Raw genomic sequence first — 14,478 nt, 5'->3', positions numbered from 1 at the left:
TACATACTGATACACACCTGAAGATCAGCAGGAGAGGACTCTTTAAAGTAGAGACACTACATACTGATATACACCTGAACATCAGCAGGAGAGGACTCTTTAAAGTAGAGACACTACATACTGATACACACCTGAACATCAGCAGGAGAGGACTCTTTAAGTAGAGACACTACATACTGATATACACCTGAACATCAGCAGGAGAGGACTCTTTAAAGTAGAGACACTACATACTGATATACACCTGAACATCAGCAGGAGAGGACTTTTTTAAAGTAGAGACACTACATACTGATACACACCTGAACATCAGCAGGAGAGGACTCTTTAAAGTAGAGACACTACATACTGATATACACCTGAACATCAGCAGGAGAGGACTCTTTAAAGTAGAGACACTACATACTGATACACACCTGAACATCAGCAGGAGAGGACTCTTTAAAGTAGAGACACTACATACTGATATACACCTGAACATCAGCAGGAGAGGACTCTTTAAAGTAGAGACACTACATACTGATACACACCTGAACATCAGCAGGAGAGGACTCTTTAAAGTAGAGACACTACATACTGATATACACCTGAACATCAGCAGGAGAGGACTCTTTAAAGTAGAGACACTACATACTGATACACACCTGAACATCAGCAGGAGAGGACTCTTTAAAGTAGAGACACTACATACTGATATACACCTGAACATCAGCAGGAGAGGACTCTTTAAAGTAGAGACACTACATACTGATATACACCTGAACATCAGCAGGAGAGGACTCTTTAAAGTAGAGACACTACATACTGATACACACCTGAACATCAGCAGGAGAGGACTCTTTAAAGTAGAGACACTACATACTGATATACACCTGAACATCAGCAGGAGAGGACTCTTTAAAGTAGAGACACTACATACTGATACACACCTGAACATCAGCAGGAGAGGACTCTTTAAAGTAGAGACACTACATACTGATATACACCTGAACATCAGCAGGAGAGGACTCTTTAAAGTAGAGACACTACATACTGATACACACCTGAACATCAGCAGGAGAGGACTCTTTAAAGTAGAGACACTACATACTGATATACACCTGAACATCAGCAGGAGAGGACTCTTTAAAGTAGAGACACTACATACTGATATACACCTGAACATCAGCAGGAGAGGACTATTTAAAGTAGAGACACTACATACTGATATACACCTGAACATCAGCAGGAGAGGACTCTTTAAAGTCGAGACACTACATACTGATATACACCTGAACATCAGCAGGAGAGGACTCTTTAAAGTGGAGACACTACATACTGATATACACCTGAACATCAGCTGGAGAGGACTCTTTAAAGTAGAGACACTACATACTGATATACACCTGAACATCAGCAGGAGAGGACTCTTTAAAGTCGAGACACTACATACTGATATACACCTGAACATCAGCAGGAGAGGACTCTTTAAAGTGGAGACACTACATACTGATATACACCTGAACATCAGCAGGAGAGGACTCTTTAAAGTAGAGACACTACATACTGATATTACACCTGAACATCAGCAGGAGAGGACTCTTTAAAGTAGAGACACTACATACTGATTTACACCTGAACATCAGCAGGAGAGGACTCTTTAAAGTAGAGACACTACATACTGATATACACCTGAACATCAGCAGGAGAGGACTCTTTAAAGTGGAGACACTACATACTGATATACACCTGAACATCAGCTGGAGAGGACTCTTTAAAGTAGAGACACTACATACTGATATACACCTGAACATCAGCAGGAGAGGACTCTTTAAAGTCGAGACACTACATACTGATATACACCTGAACATCAGCAGGAGAGGACTCTTTAAAGTGGAGACACTACATACTGATATACACCTGAACATCAGCAGGAGAGGACTCTTTAAAGTAGAGACACTACATACTGATATACACCTGAACATCAGCAGGAGAGGACTCTTTAAAGTAGAGACACTACATACTGATTTACACCTGAACATCAGCAGGAGAGGACTCTTTAAAGTAGAGACACTACATACTGATATACACCTGAACATCAGCAGGAGAGGACTCTTTAAAGTAGAGACACTACATACTGATATACACCTGAACATCAGCAGGAGAGGACTCTTTAAAGTAGAGACACTACATACTGATATACACCTGAACATCAGCAGGAGAGGACTCTTTAAAGTAGAGACACTACATACTGATATACACCTGAACATCAGCAGGAGAGGACTCTTTAAAGTAGAGACACTGCATACTGATATACACCTGAACATCAGCAGGAGAGGACTCTTTAAAGTAGAGACACTACATACTGATACACACCTGAATATCAGCAGGAGAGGACTCTTTAAAGTAGAGACACTACATACTGATATACACCTGAACATCAGCAGGAGAGGACTCTTTAAAGTAGAGACACTACATACTGATACACACCTGAACATCAGCAGGAGAGGACTCTTTAAAGTAGAGACACTATATACTGATATACACCTGATCATCAGCAGGAGAGGACTCTTTAAAGTAGAGACACTACATACTGATATACACCTGAACATCAGCAGGAGAGGACTCTTTAAAGTAGAGACACTACATACTGATACACACCTGAACATCAGCAGGAGAGGACTCTTTAAAGTAGAGACACTACATACTGATATACACCTGAACATCAGCAGGAGAGGACTCTTTAAAGTAGAGACACTACATACTGATACACACCTGAACATCAGCAGGAGAGGACTCTTTAAAGTAGAGACACTACATACTGATATACACCTGAACATCAGCAGGAGAGGACTCTTTAAAGTAGAGACACTACATACTGATACACACCTGAACATCAGCAGGAGAGGACTCTTTAAAGTAGAGATACTACATACTGATATACACCTGAACATCAGCAGGAGAGGACTCTTTAAAGTAGAGACACTACATACTGATATACACCTGAACATCAGCAGGAGAGGACTATTTAAAGTAGAGACACTACATACTGATATACACCTGAACATCAGCAGGAGAGGACTCTTTAAAGTCGAGACACTACATACTGATATACACCTGAACATCAGCAGGAGAGGACTCTTTAAAGTAGGAGACACTACATACTGATATACACCTGAACATCAGCAGGAGAGGACTCTTTAAAGTAGAGACACTACATACTGATATACACCTGAACATCAGCAGGAGAGGACTCTTTAAAGTCGAGACACTACATACTGATATACACCTGAACATCAGCAGGAGAGGACTCTTTAAAGTGGAGACACTACATACTGATATACACCTGAACATCAGCAGGAGAGGACTCTTTAAAGTAGAGACACTACATACTGATATACACCTGAACATCAGCAGGAGAGGACTCTTTAAAGTAGAGACACTACATACTGATATACACCTGAACATCAGCAGGAGAGGACTCTTTAAAGTAGAGACACTACATACTGATATACACCTGGACATCAGCAGGAGAGGACTCTTTAAAGTAGAGACACTACATACTGATATACACCTGAACATCAGCAGGAGAGGACTCTTTAAAGTAGAGACACTACATACTGATATACACCTGAACATCAGCAGGAGAGGACTCTTTAAAGTAGAGACACTACATACTGATATACACCTGAACATCAGCAGGAGAGGACTCTTTAAAGTAGAGACACTACATGCTGATATACACCTGAACATCAGCAGGAGAGGACTCTTTAAAGTAGAGACACTACATACTGATATACACCTGAACATCAGCAGGAGAGGACTCTCTAAAGTAGAGACACTACATACTGATATACACCTGAACATCAGCAGGAGAGGACTCTTTAAAGTAGAGACACTACATACTGATATACACCTGAACATCAGCAGGAGAGGACTCTTTAAAGTAGAGACACTACATACAGATATGAACCTGGAAAGGACGGGAATATGTCCTCTTTAAAAAGAGAAACTCGTGCCCTTACTAGCTAACTATGTCTGTGCCCTGCCCTCTGCTGACTCTACATATTGCATTCAATAAAAATCCTTCACATTAGAGCAGCCTCTGATTCCCTTCCAGACCCTCACAGATGGGGAACTGGGCCCCGCACCAACATACAACCTCAATCAAATTACTCTGCCTCCCTCCACCCATAATGACGACGAGAGCCTTCATTAGAGCCGCTTTTAGAGGCATCAGAGTAAATAACTTTACTTCAACCTCGCTCAGCACAGTATCAGTCACAACATGCGTGTGTGTTTGTTTGGTGGCGTGTAAAAGAGTCCTTTTTGGGCCCCGTGGAGGAGGAAGATCTGATGATTTTGTCAGCCTATTTTGGCTTTATGCACACTGAGCAACTTCACATTAATAAAAGGGTCTTCGCCTCCAACACTGGCAGAGGTGGGAAGTCATGCAGTACAAATACTTCGTTACTCTACTTAAGTAAATGTTTCTGGTTTCAGTACTTTACTCCACTACTTATTTTTCTGACGACTTTTTACTTTGACTTCTTACATGTTGAACCCAAATACCTGTACTTTCTACTTCTTACATGTTGAACTCAAATACCTGTACTTTCTACTTCTTACATGTTTAACTCAAATACCTGTACTTTCTACTTCTTACATGTTGAACTCAAATACCTGTACTTTCTACTTCTTACATGTTGAACTCAAATACCTGTACTTTCTACTTCTTACATGTTGAACTCAAGTACCTGTACTTTCTACTTCTTACATGTTGAACTCAAATACCTGTACTTTCTACTTCTTACATGTTGAACACAAATACCTGTACTTTCTACTTCTTACATGTTGAACCCAAATACCTGAACTTTCTACATCTCACATTTTGAACACGAATACCTGCGTCGCTTTCTGGGTCAGCTGGGGACGCGTCCTCCTGATGCTGTAAAGCGTGTATCTGCAGCAGCGGGTTGTAGCAGCGATGTTTGCAGTGAAGGACAGGTTGTTATCTAGGGTCACACCCAGATTCCTTGCAGTCTGAGTCGGGGAAACAACAGAGGTGCCGATGTTGATAGTCAGGTCAAGAGTGGGACAAACTTTTCCCGGAAGGAAAATCAGTTCAGTTTTGTCAAGATTGAGCTTGAGGTGATGAGCGGACATCCACTGAGAGATGTCAGCTAGACAAGCAGAGATGCGTGCGACGACCTGGGTCTCTGAGCGGGGAAAGGACAGGATTAATTGGGGTGTCGTCAGCGTAGCAGTGGTATGAAAAACCATGCAGGCTAATGACAGATCCGAGCGAATTTGTGTACAGGGAGAAGAGGAGGGGACCAAGAACAGAGCCCTGAGGGACCCCTGTAGTTAATTGACAAGGGTCGGACTCAGACCCTCTCCAAGTAACCCTGTAGGTGCTGTCTTTGAGGTATGAGGTGAGGAGGGAAAGTGCAGAGCCTGAAACTCCAAGTTCTTGGAGAGTGAAGGAGGATCTGATGGTTCACCGTGTCGAATGCAGCAGACAGGTCCAAAAGGATGAGGACAGAGGAGAGGGAGGCTGCTTTAGCAGTGTGCAGTTCCTCAGTGACAACAAGGAGGTGAGCTGTTGAGTGACCTGCCTTGAAACCAGACTGGTGCGGATCCAGAAGGTTGTTCTGATGGAGATAACAGGAGAGTTGTCTAAAGACAGCGCGTTCAAGTGTTTTAGACAGGACCGGGAGGAGAGAGACAGGCCTGTAGTTTATAACGTCAGACGGGTTGAGAGTGGGTTTCTTTAGGAGAGGGTTTACTCTCACCTCCTTGAGAGTGTGTGGAAAGTGACCAGAAGTTAGAGAAGTGTTGATGAAATGGGTGAGAAACGGTAGAATATCAGGAGCGATAGTCTGAAGGAGGTTTGAAGGGATCGGGTCCAGAGGACAGGTGGTAGGGCGGGCAGAGGTGAGTCAGAAAAAGAAGAGCGAATATCATCAACCTTTTTTTCAAAGTGGTTAACAAAGTCGCTTGACAGAAGGGAGGAGGGGGAACACATGTTACATGTTGAACCCAAATACCTGTACTTTCTACTTCTTATTAAATTACATTACATTACATTTAGCTGACGCTTTTATCCAAAGCGACTTACAATAAGTGCATTCGACCAACAAAATACAAACTTGAAGAAAACAGAATCATAAAGTACATCAGGTTTCATAGAGCCAAACATTTCAAGTGCTACTCAACTGGCTTTAGGTAAGCCAGTCCTTTATTAGTATATAAGTGCTTTGTTAGTAGTTCTATCGCTCGAAGTGGAGTCGAAAGAGATGAGTTTTCAGTCTGCGCCGGAAGGTGTGTAAGCTTTCTGCGGTCCTGATGTCAATGGGAGCTCATTCCACCATCTTGGAGCCAGGATAGCAAACCCACGTGTTTCTGCTGATGGGAACTTGGGTCCCCCTCGCAGCGAGGGTGCAGCGAGTCGTTTGGCTGATGCAGAGCGGAGTGCACGTGCTGGGGTGTACGGTTTAACCATGTCCTGGATGTAGGAAGGGCCAGATCCATTCGCAGCACGGTACGCAAGCACCAGGGTCTTGAAGTGGATTCTAGCAGTTACCGGAAGCCAGTGGAGGGAGCGGAGGAGCGGAGTGGTGTGGGAACACTTAGGAAGGTTGAAGACCAGACGAGCCGCTGCATTCTGGATGAGCTGCAGAGGTCGGATGGCACATGCAGGGAGACCAGCCAGGAGGGAGTTGCAGTAGTCTAGGCGTGAGGTGACGAGAGCCTGGACCAGAACCTGCGTGGCTCTCTGGGTCAGCTGGGGACGCATACTCCTGATGTTGAAAGCGTGTATCTGCAGCAGCGGGTTGTAGCAGCGATGTTTGCAGTGAAGGACAGGTTGTTATCCAGGATCACACCCAGATTCCTTGCAGTCTGAGGAAACAACAGAGGTGCCGATGTTGATAGTCAGGTCAAGAGTGGGACAATCTTTTCCCGGAAGGAAAAGCAGTTCAGTTTTGTCAAGATTGAGCTTGAGGTGATGAGCGGACATCCACTGAGAGATGTCAGCTGAACAAGCAGAGATGCGTGCGACGACCTGGGTCTCTGAGCGGGGAAAGGACAGGATTAATTGGGTGTCGTCAGCGTAGCAGTGGTATGAAAAACCATGCGGGCTAATGACTGATCCGAGCGAGTTTGTGTACAGGGAGAAGAGGAGGGGACCAAGAACAGAGCCCTGAGGGACCCCTGTAGTTAATTGACAAGGGTCGGACTCAGACCCTCTCCAAGTGACCCTGTAGGTACGGTCTTTGAGGTATGAGGTGAGGAGGGAAAGTGCAGAGCCTGAAACTCCAAGTTCTTGGAGAGTGAAGGAGGATCTGATGGTTCACCGTGTCGAATGCAGCAGACAGGTCCAAAAGGATGAGGACAGAGGAGAGGGAGGCTGCTTTAGCAGTGTGCAGTTCCTCAGTGACAACAAGGAGGTGAGTCTGTGGAGTGACCTGCCTTGAAACCAGACTGGTGCGGATCCAGAAGGTTGTTCTGATGGAGATAACAGGAGAGTTGTTTAAAGACAGCGCGTTCAAGTGTTTAAAGACAGGACCGGGAGGAGAGAGACAGGCCTGTAGTTTATAACATCAGACGGGTTGAGAGTGGGTTTCTTCAGGAGAGGGTTTACTCTCGCCTCCTTGAGAGTGTGTGGAAAGTGACCAGAAGTTAGAGAAGTGTTGATGAAATGGGTGAGAAACGGTAGAATATCAGGAGCGATAGTCTGAAGGAGGTTTGAAGGGATAGGGTCCAGAGGACAGGTGGTAGGGCGGGCAGAGGTAATGAGGGTGAGAACCTCACTTGGAGAGAGAGGGGAAAAGGAGGTTGGTGTGCCGGTTGAAGGTGGGTCAGGTGACCCAGCGGTGAGTAGAGGTGAGTCAGAAAAAGAAGAGCGAATATCATCAACCTTTTTTTCAAAGTGTTTAACAAAGTCGCTTGACAGAAGGGAGGAGGGGGAACACATGTTACATGTTAACCCAAATACCTGTACTTTCTACTTCTCACATGTTGAACCCAAATACCTGTTTTTAAACACGAGTATCTGTACTTCTACTTGAGGAAAGGATGTGTGTACTTGTAGCCTCTCTGAACACTGTATCTAGTTCTCTTCATACATCCATGGTCCAATCTAACTTGGTGCTCCTCTCCCCCTTGTGTTCCTCGATAGCATGTGATTGCCATCCAGTGGGAGCAGCAGGGAAGACGTGTAACCAGACGACAGGACAGTGTCCCTGCAAGGACGGAGTGACGGGGATCACCTGTAACCGCTGTGCTAAAGGCTACCAGCAGAGCCGCTCCCCCATCGCACCCTGCATCAGTAAGGTCTACTTTTACCACCTTTGGCCGTCAGAAACATCGAGTTTGAAACGGTTGAAACTCCTTGTGGTGGAAATGCACACTTAATCCCTTCTGGTAGGAAAAGAACAAATATACGAGCTTAGAATTTATACATTTAAAGTTACAGTGACATATATATAATTAATGAGAATTACACTCCTCAGCCTAGACGTTGGCCATCTTGGCTACCTAACAGAAGATTGCGGTTGCTCGGCACCATACAAACAAAAGTTATACATGTTGTATTTTTTTCACAATTGAATACACAAACCACTTTACTAAGAGGTCAACTGAGGTTAATTGATCAGTCTGTAATGATTTGCAACCACGACCGATAATGATTCTAGATAGAAAGCTAGGTAATAGTTGCTATTGTCACTTCACGGTCAAATTTCACACACCGTGCAAATGTTCAAATGGCAGCGCACTAAGTTATCCAAATTGAGACACAAAATCTGTACGCTAATTGGTTTAGCTTAATAGCTAACAGTTAGTTAGTTCCCCCAGTGTATTCACAGGTGTACAGTTTGTGTACTCGTGACTCCAGTCAGCAACAATGTCCTCTCACGAAGTGTCTACTCTCACGAAGTCTATGTTTTACAAAGGACGATGGGGACACAGCTGATACGCTTCCTCCATGAACAGGGACGGTCAAGGATCCCTTCCAATGGATTGATTGCAGAATACCGTAAATGGCAAATCTCACAGTCAAGCTTAAATACTCTGACCCCATCAGCGATAAACACCTTTATCAACAACCAATGAAAAGCTTTTGAGTAAGAACATGACGTTTTTCTGAGCTAAAGACTTTGCTAACATTCGGTTTTTGGACTTAGCATGATTGCTAACAGGACGATAGGGTTGATAATTTAAAAAAAAAGAGGTCAGGAAGCTAGTCTTCTTTTGACGAGCAGTTCATATTCTAATAATGGATGTTAAATAAAGGTTAAAGGTGCCGCTAATTTTTTTTTAAAATAGCTAACTCAATTGGACTGTGGCTCACATGTCCCTCAAAGGTCAACTGTGTGTCAAGAGAGTTAGCTATTGGTCACCAGAGGAAGTTAATGGACCCATTACAATTAAAATGGAACAGGGTGGTTTGACCCTAACTTTAAAGGTCCCCTATTATACTGTTCTTCATCAATATATTATAGCTCTCAGATATATCCAGAGCCTGTCTCTGATTGGCTGACACACCAAACAGATCATTGCAGCATGAAAAAGTGGATTTTGCATTAATAGGTGACCTTTAATACTCAAACTGATATTATCAAACCCTCAGAAGAAAGCTCAGGACCTGAAATGGGCAGCGTCTGCTTGTTACGCATGGATTCATCACCATCTTGTGTTATTTCTAAGATATTTTGGATAGATATTTGGCTTGTTTAAAGCAGAGCCCTGGATAAACAGACCATTAGTGCTTTCCTAACATGGCCCTTCAACATCGTCTCACGATAAATCCCCAGAACAAGTCCAAGGGAACGATGGCCGATATGTTTATTGGCCGTATCTGCCGCCTGCAGATTCCAGGCCCTCGGCAATAAACGCCAAATGCCTGCCAGAAACAGAGATGTGTCGCTGGTAGCTTCTTTAGCTTCGAGCTGGCTGCCACGGACAGATAAGATAACACTGATGGACATGTACACAAATTGTCCACTGTGTAACTGGGGATGACATTTCTGATAAAGTCGTGTTTGGAAATTGGACACGATGGACTTGTTTGGCCTGAATCCACAGCGATAAACCTGGAAAAGGATTTATCTTTCTTTTCGTATGGAAGGTAACAAATGTGGTGTAGAAGTTGGAGGAAATGCCTTTTTTTGAAGAATATACGTGATTTCTTTGGGTTTTAATAGTGATATAACACTTTTGTGATGTCTAACTTCCTGCCAGCTACAGCTTGGCTCTCTTCAATTACAATCAGAAGGGAATAATAGAAAATCTCATCGTCTTTTTACACTTTATTCAGGAAATCTACATGTCAAAATCATCCCATTAAAATACCTAAAAGAGGTTTTTGACATTCAAATTCTGCTCTTGGGAGAATAACCAGGAAATTGAGCTATGTATATTTTTCAATTACATATGTTTTATTCTGTTTGCAATGCAATGTGATCACAAAGTAAAAATATTTTCCTCTTTTTGTCGCAGAGATCCCAGTTGCATCCCCGACAGCGTCTTACACCAGCTACGAGGAGCCGTCAGGTGAGCAAAACAACTGATTTTACAACTGGATTAAAGTCATATTTTGATGCTCTGTTGTGATATAATATTGATAACGAGACGTGAAGAAGAGGGGACACGTGTTGATGTAGAAAAGACGTGAAAAAGTGGATTTTGCATAATAGGTGACCTTTAAATCCAATTAATTATCCAAGGAACTTTACTGTCATGTGCAGGAAGTCATCGCCTCGTCATGAATGTAACTGAGCGTGCATTTCTAGCACACACATGTTTTTCTATCCCTTCATAGTCTCACTCCTGCACTAAACACACCTCAGGGTGCGGCTGATGTGAACTCCAGATATTTTTCCAGTTCTCCCTTTACCGCCTGTATTCCAGCCTATATTCCCAGCCTGTATTCCAGCCTGTATTCCCAGCCTGTATTCCCAGCCTGTATTCCAGCCTGTATTCTCAGCCTGTATTCCAGCCTGTATTCCCAGCCGGTATTCCAGCTTGTATTCCAGCCTGTATTCCAGCTTGTATTCCAGCTTGTATTCCAGCCTGTATTCCAGCCTATATTCCCAGCCTGTATTCCAGCCTGTATTCCCAGCCTGTATTCCCAGCCTGTATTCCAGCCTGTATTCTCAGCCTGTATTCCAGCCTGTATTCCCAGCCGGTATTCCAGCTTGTATTCCAGCCTGTATTCCAGCTTGTATTCCAGCTTGTATTCCAACCTGTATTCTCAGCCGGTATTCCAGCCTGTATTCCCAGCCTGTATTCCAGCTTGTATTCCAGCCTGTATACCCAGCCAGTATTCCAGCTTGTATCCCAGCCTGTATTCCAGCATGTATTCCCAGCCGGTATTCCAGCTTGTATTCCAGCCTGTATACCCAGCCAGTATTCCAGCTTGTATCCCAGCCTGTATTCCCAGCCGGTATCCCAGCCTGTATTCCCAGCCGGTATTCCAGCCTGTATTCCCAGCCGGTATTCCAGCCTGTATTCCCAGCCTGTATTCCAGACAGTATTCCAGCCTGTATTCTAAAATATCGACCTGCAGCTTCAGAGTCATTTCTGTCCTTTATTGGCTTGAAGAGTGGTGAAGGAATGAGTCCTGAAACTCAGAAATGAGTCAGCGTTTTAGCACTTCCTGTTCCCTGGTCTGGAAGTCAATGGTTTTCTGAATGTGTTTTTTTGCCTGAAATAAGATATATGGTTAACACAAGCTGAAGAGATTTTTAACGTTTTGTTCTACGACATAAAATACATCAGTATATACCCCACTGGTGGATTTAAAAACGGTGTTGCTAACAAGTGTCTAAATGAGATGACTAAACTTCATCACGCCCAACATTAGCTGCCTTTAGCTTAGCGGTGGTGACGTGAAGTCATGTGACCGTGCTGTAGTTCCTTTATAGCCCAACATTAGCCGCCTTCAGCTTAGCGGTGGTGACGTGAAGTCATGTGACCGTTCTGTAGTTCCTTTATAGCCCAACATTAGCCTCCTTTAGCTTAGCGGTGGTGACGTGAAGTCATGTGACCGTGCTGTAGTTCCTTTATAGCCCAACATTAGCCACCTTTAGCTTAGCGGTGGTGACGTGAAGTCATGTGACCGTTCTGTAGTTCCTTTATAGCCCAACATTAGCCTCCTTTAGCTTAGCAGTGGTGACGTGAAGTCATGTGACCGTGCTGTAGTTCCTTTATAGCCCAACATTAGCCACCTTTAGCTTAGCGGTGGTGACGTGAAGTCATGTGACCGTTCTGTAGTTCCTTTATAGCCCAACATTAGCCACCTTTAGCTTAGCGGTGGTGACGTGAAGTCATGTGACCGTGCTGTAGTTCCTTTATAGCCCAACATTAGCCTCCTTTAGCTTAGCGGTGGTGAAGTGAAGTCATGTGACCGTGCTGTAGTTCCTTTATAGCCTAATGTTAGCTTTTTACATCAGAAATCACAAAGTGGTGTTAAAATGTGGAGATTATCCTGCTGAACAAAACGTGTGAGTATCATAAACGTTTGTTTGACACAGAGATTATTTCCTGCAGTAATCCAAAGGTAAAATCCAATTGGACTTCCGGGTCAGACCACAGAAATATGTCATTATTAAAACCACTTTACTTTGTTGAAGGAGCCCTTGCATTGCTATCTTCTAAGTCAGCCGACAAAACATAAAGTCATCCCTGCACCACTTATTTTAATGTTGGCTTTAAATACAATGTAATGTACAGTGTGTAAACCTGTTACCTTAGATGTTTAAGTATTTATTAAATTAAAGTCATTTGAGTAGTTTACACCATGATTCAGGTTTAGTTGAGTCACTTCCGATCATCAATCAGCGTCTAATGAGAGCGGCGCCACTGACTTCATTCGGCTTTCTTCTGGGTCCCACTTCCTACTATAGTGCCGGCGAGGCTGTGTGGAGTTTGGATTCCTGTCAGAAACTCCACACCCTGCAAATTAGCAGCAGTGTGGTCCCCCGAGACCCCGAAGAGACACACAAAGGAGGTGTTTGTCCTCTCGGCGGGAGATCGGCCCTTAATGAGAGCTGTGGGTGTAATGGCTAATGGGCAACGTCAGAATCAGAATCTCTTTATTCGACCCGCAGCGGGGAAATATACAGAATCAGAATCACGTTTAATACCAGCTACTGTACGTTAAAACAAAAAAGAAAGTTGCTTTGGTGTATGATGGTGCATACAGAAACGACATAAGAAAATAAGTTGTAAAAAATATAAGCATTGTAAAAACAAAAAAACGATTTAGCGTTAACAAGGTATGTACGCCAAATTTAGATATACAAAAGAAGCAATACAAATTGAAAAATGTGTACAATGAATTATATATGAAAAAGAATGACGAACTAAAATCTGCGGTGGTAGAAGTACAGGTCTTGTACTTGAGTAAAAGTAGAAGTACTCAGATCTTGTACTTGAGTAAAAGTAGAAGTACTCAGATCATGTACTTGAGTAAAAGTAGAAGTACTCAGATCTTGTTCTTGAGTAAAAGTAGAAGTACTCAGATCTTGTACTTGAGTAAAAGTAGAAGTACTCAGATCTTGTACTTGAGTAAAAGTAGAAGTACTCATATCTTGTACTTGAGTAAAAGTAGAAGTATTCAGATCTTGTTCTTGAGTAAAAGTAGAAGTACTCAGATCTTGTACTTGAGTAAAAGTAGAAGCACTCAGATATTGTACTTGAGTAAAAGTAGAAGTACTCAGATCTTGTACTTGAGTAAAAGTAGAAGTACTCAGATATTGTACTTGAGTAAAAGTAGAAGCACTCAGATCTTGTACTTGAGTAAAAGTAGAAGTACTCAGATCTTGTACTTGAGTAAAAGTAGAAGTACTCAGATCTTGTACTTGAGTAAAAGTAGAAGTACCAGAGTGTAGGAATACTCTGTTACAGTAAAAGTCCTGCATTCAAAATGTTCCTCTACATATAGTGGAGTAAAAGTACAAAGTAGCATACAATGGAAATACTCAAGTAAAGTACAAGTACCTCAAAATTGTACTTAAGTACAGAACTTGAGTAAATGTACTTAGTTACTTTACACCTCTGGAAGTCTGTTATATTATATTTAAAAATGGAAACAAAGTTAAAGTTACAGTATAATAACACGAGTATTGTGCAGATTCAGTAAAAAAAGTAGACTTCAATATTATAAAAAAGTATGCAAATGTTATCAATAACAACAACAACAACAACAAAATAAGTAAAATGATAAGTCAACCATTGTAAAAAAAAAAAGTATGCACACGGTAAAAATAATTAAAAATAAAACACAATAAGAAACAGTAAAAGAAAACACTACTTAGCAATATATTATTTTTTAAAAGTGACCATTGAAAATATTGAAGTAGCCGGTAATGTTTACAGATTGCAGATAAAGGGAGATGTAATAAAGTAGTGGTGGTGGGAGATAAAGCCCCCCCCCCCCCCGCACTTCATTTACATGGAGATCAGGCGACTCGATATGGACTCGTCCTCAAA

At 42.7% G+C, this 14,478-nt stretch overlaps 1 protein-coding gene across 1 annotated transcript in view; it reads left to right on the top strand.

The window, feature by feature from the left end:
* The window catches only part of LOC117443241 (netrin-1-like), a 99,576-nt gene that overhangs the window by 61,303 nt on the left and 23,795 nt on the right, over positions 1–14,478 (top strand). The window contains exons 6-7 of the mRNA XM_071202558.1: positions 8,162–8,311; positions 10,483–10,536. Of these exons, the coding sequence (XP_071058659.1) occupies positions 8,162–8,311; positions 10,483–10,536 (204 nt within the window). The remainder of the gene's footprint in view (positions 1–8,161; positions 8,312–10,482; positions 10,537–14,478) is intronic.

This window comes from Pseudochaenichthys georgianus, unplaced genomic scaffold (assembly GCF_902827115.2).
Source record: "Pseudochaenichthys georgianus unplaced genomic scaffold, fPseGeo1.2 scaffold_562_arrow_ctg1, whole genome shotgun sequence".
NCBI lineage: Eukaryota > Metazoa > Chordata > Actinopteri > Perciformes > Channichthyidae > Pseudochaenichthys > Pseudochaenichthys georgianus.
Note: the sequence above shows the minus strand (reverse complement) of the source record. Positions and strands in the feature narration are given on the sequence as shown.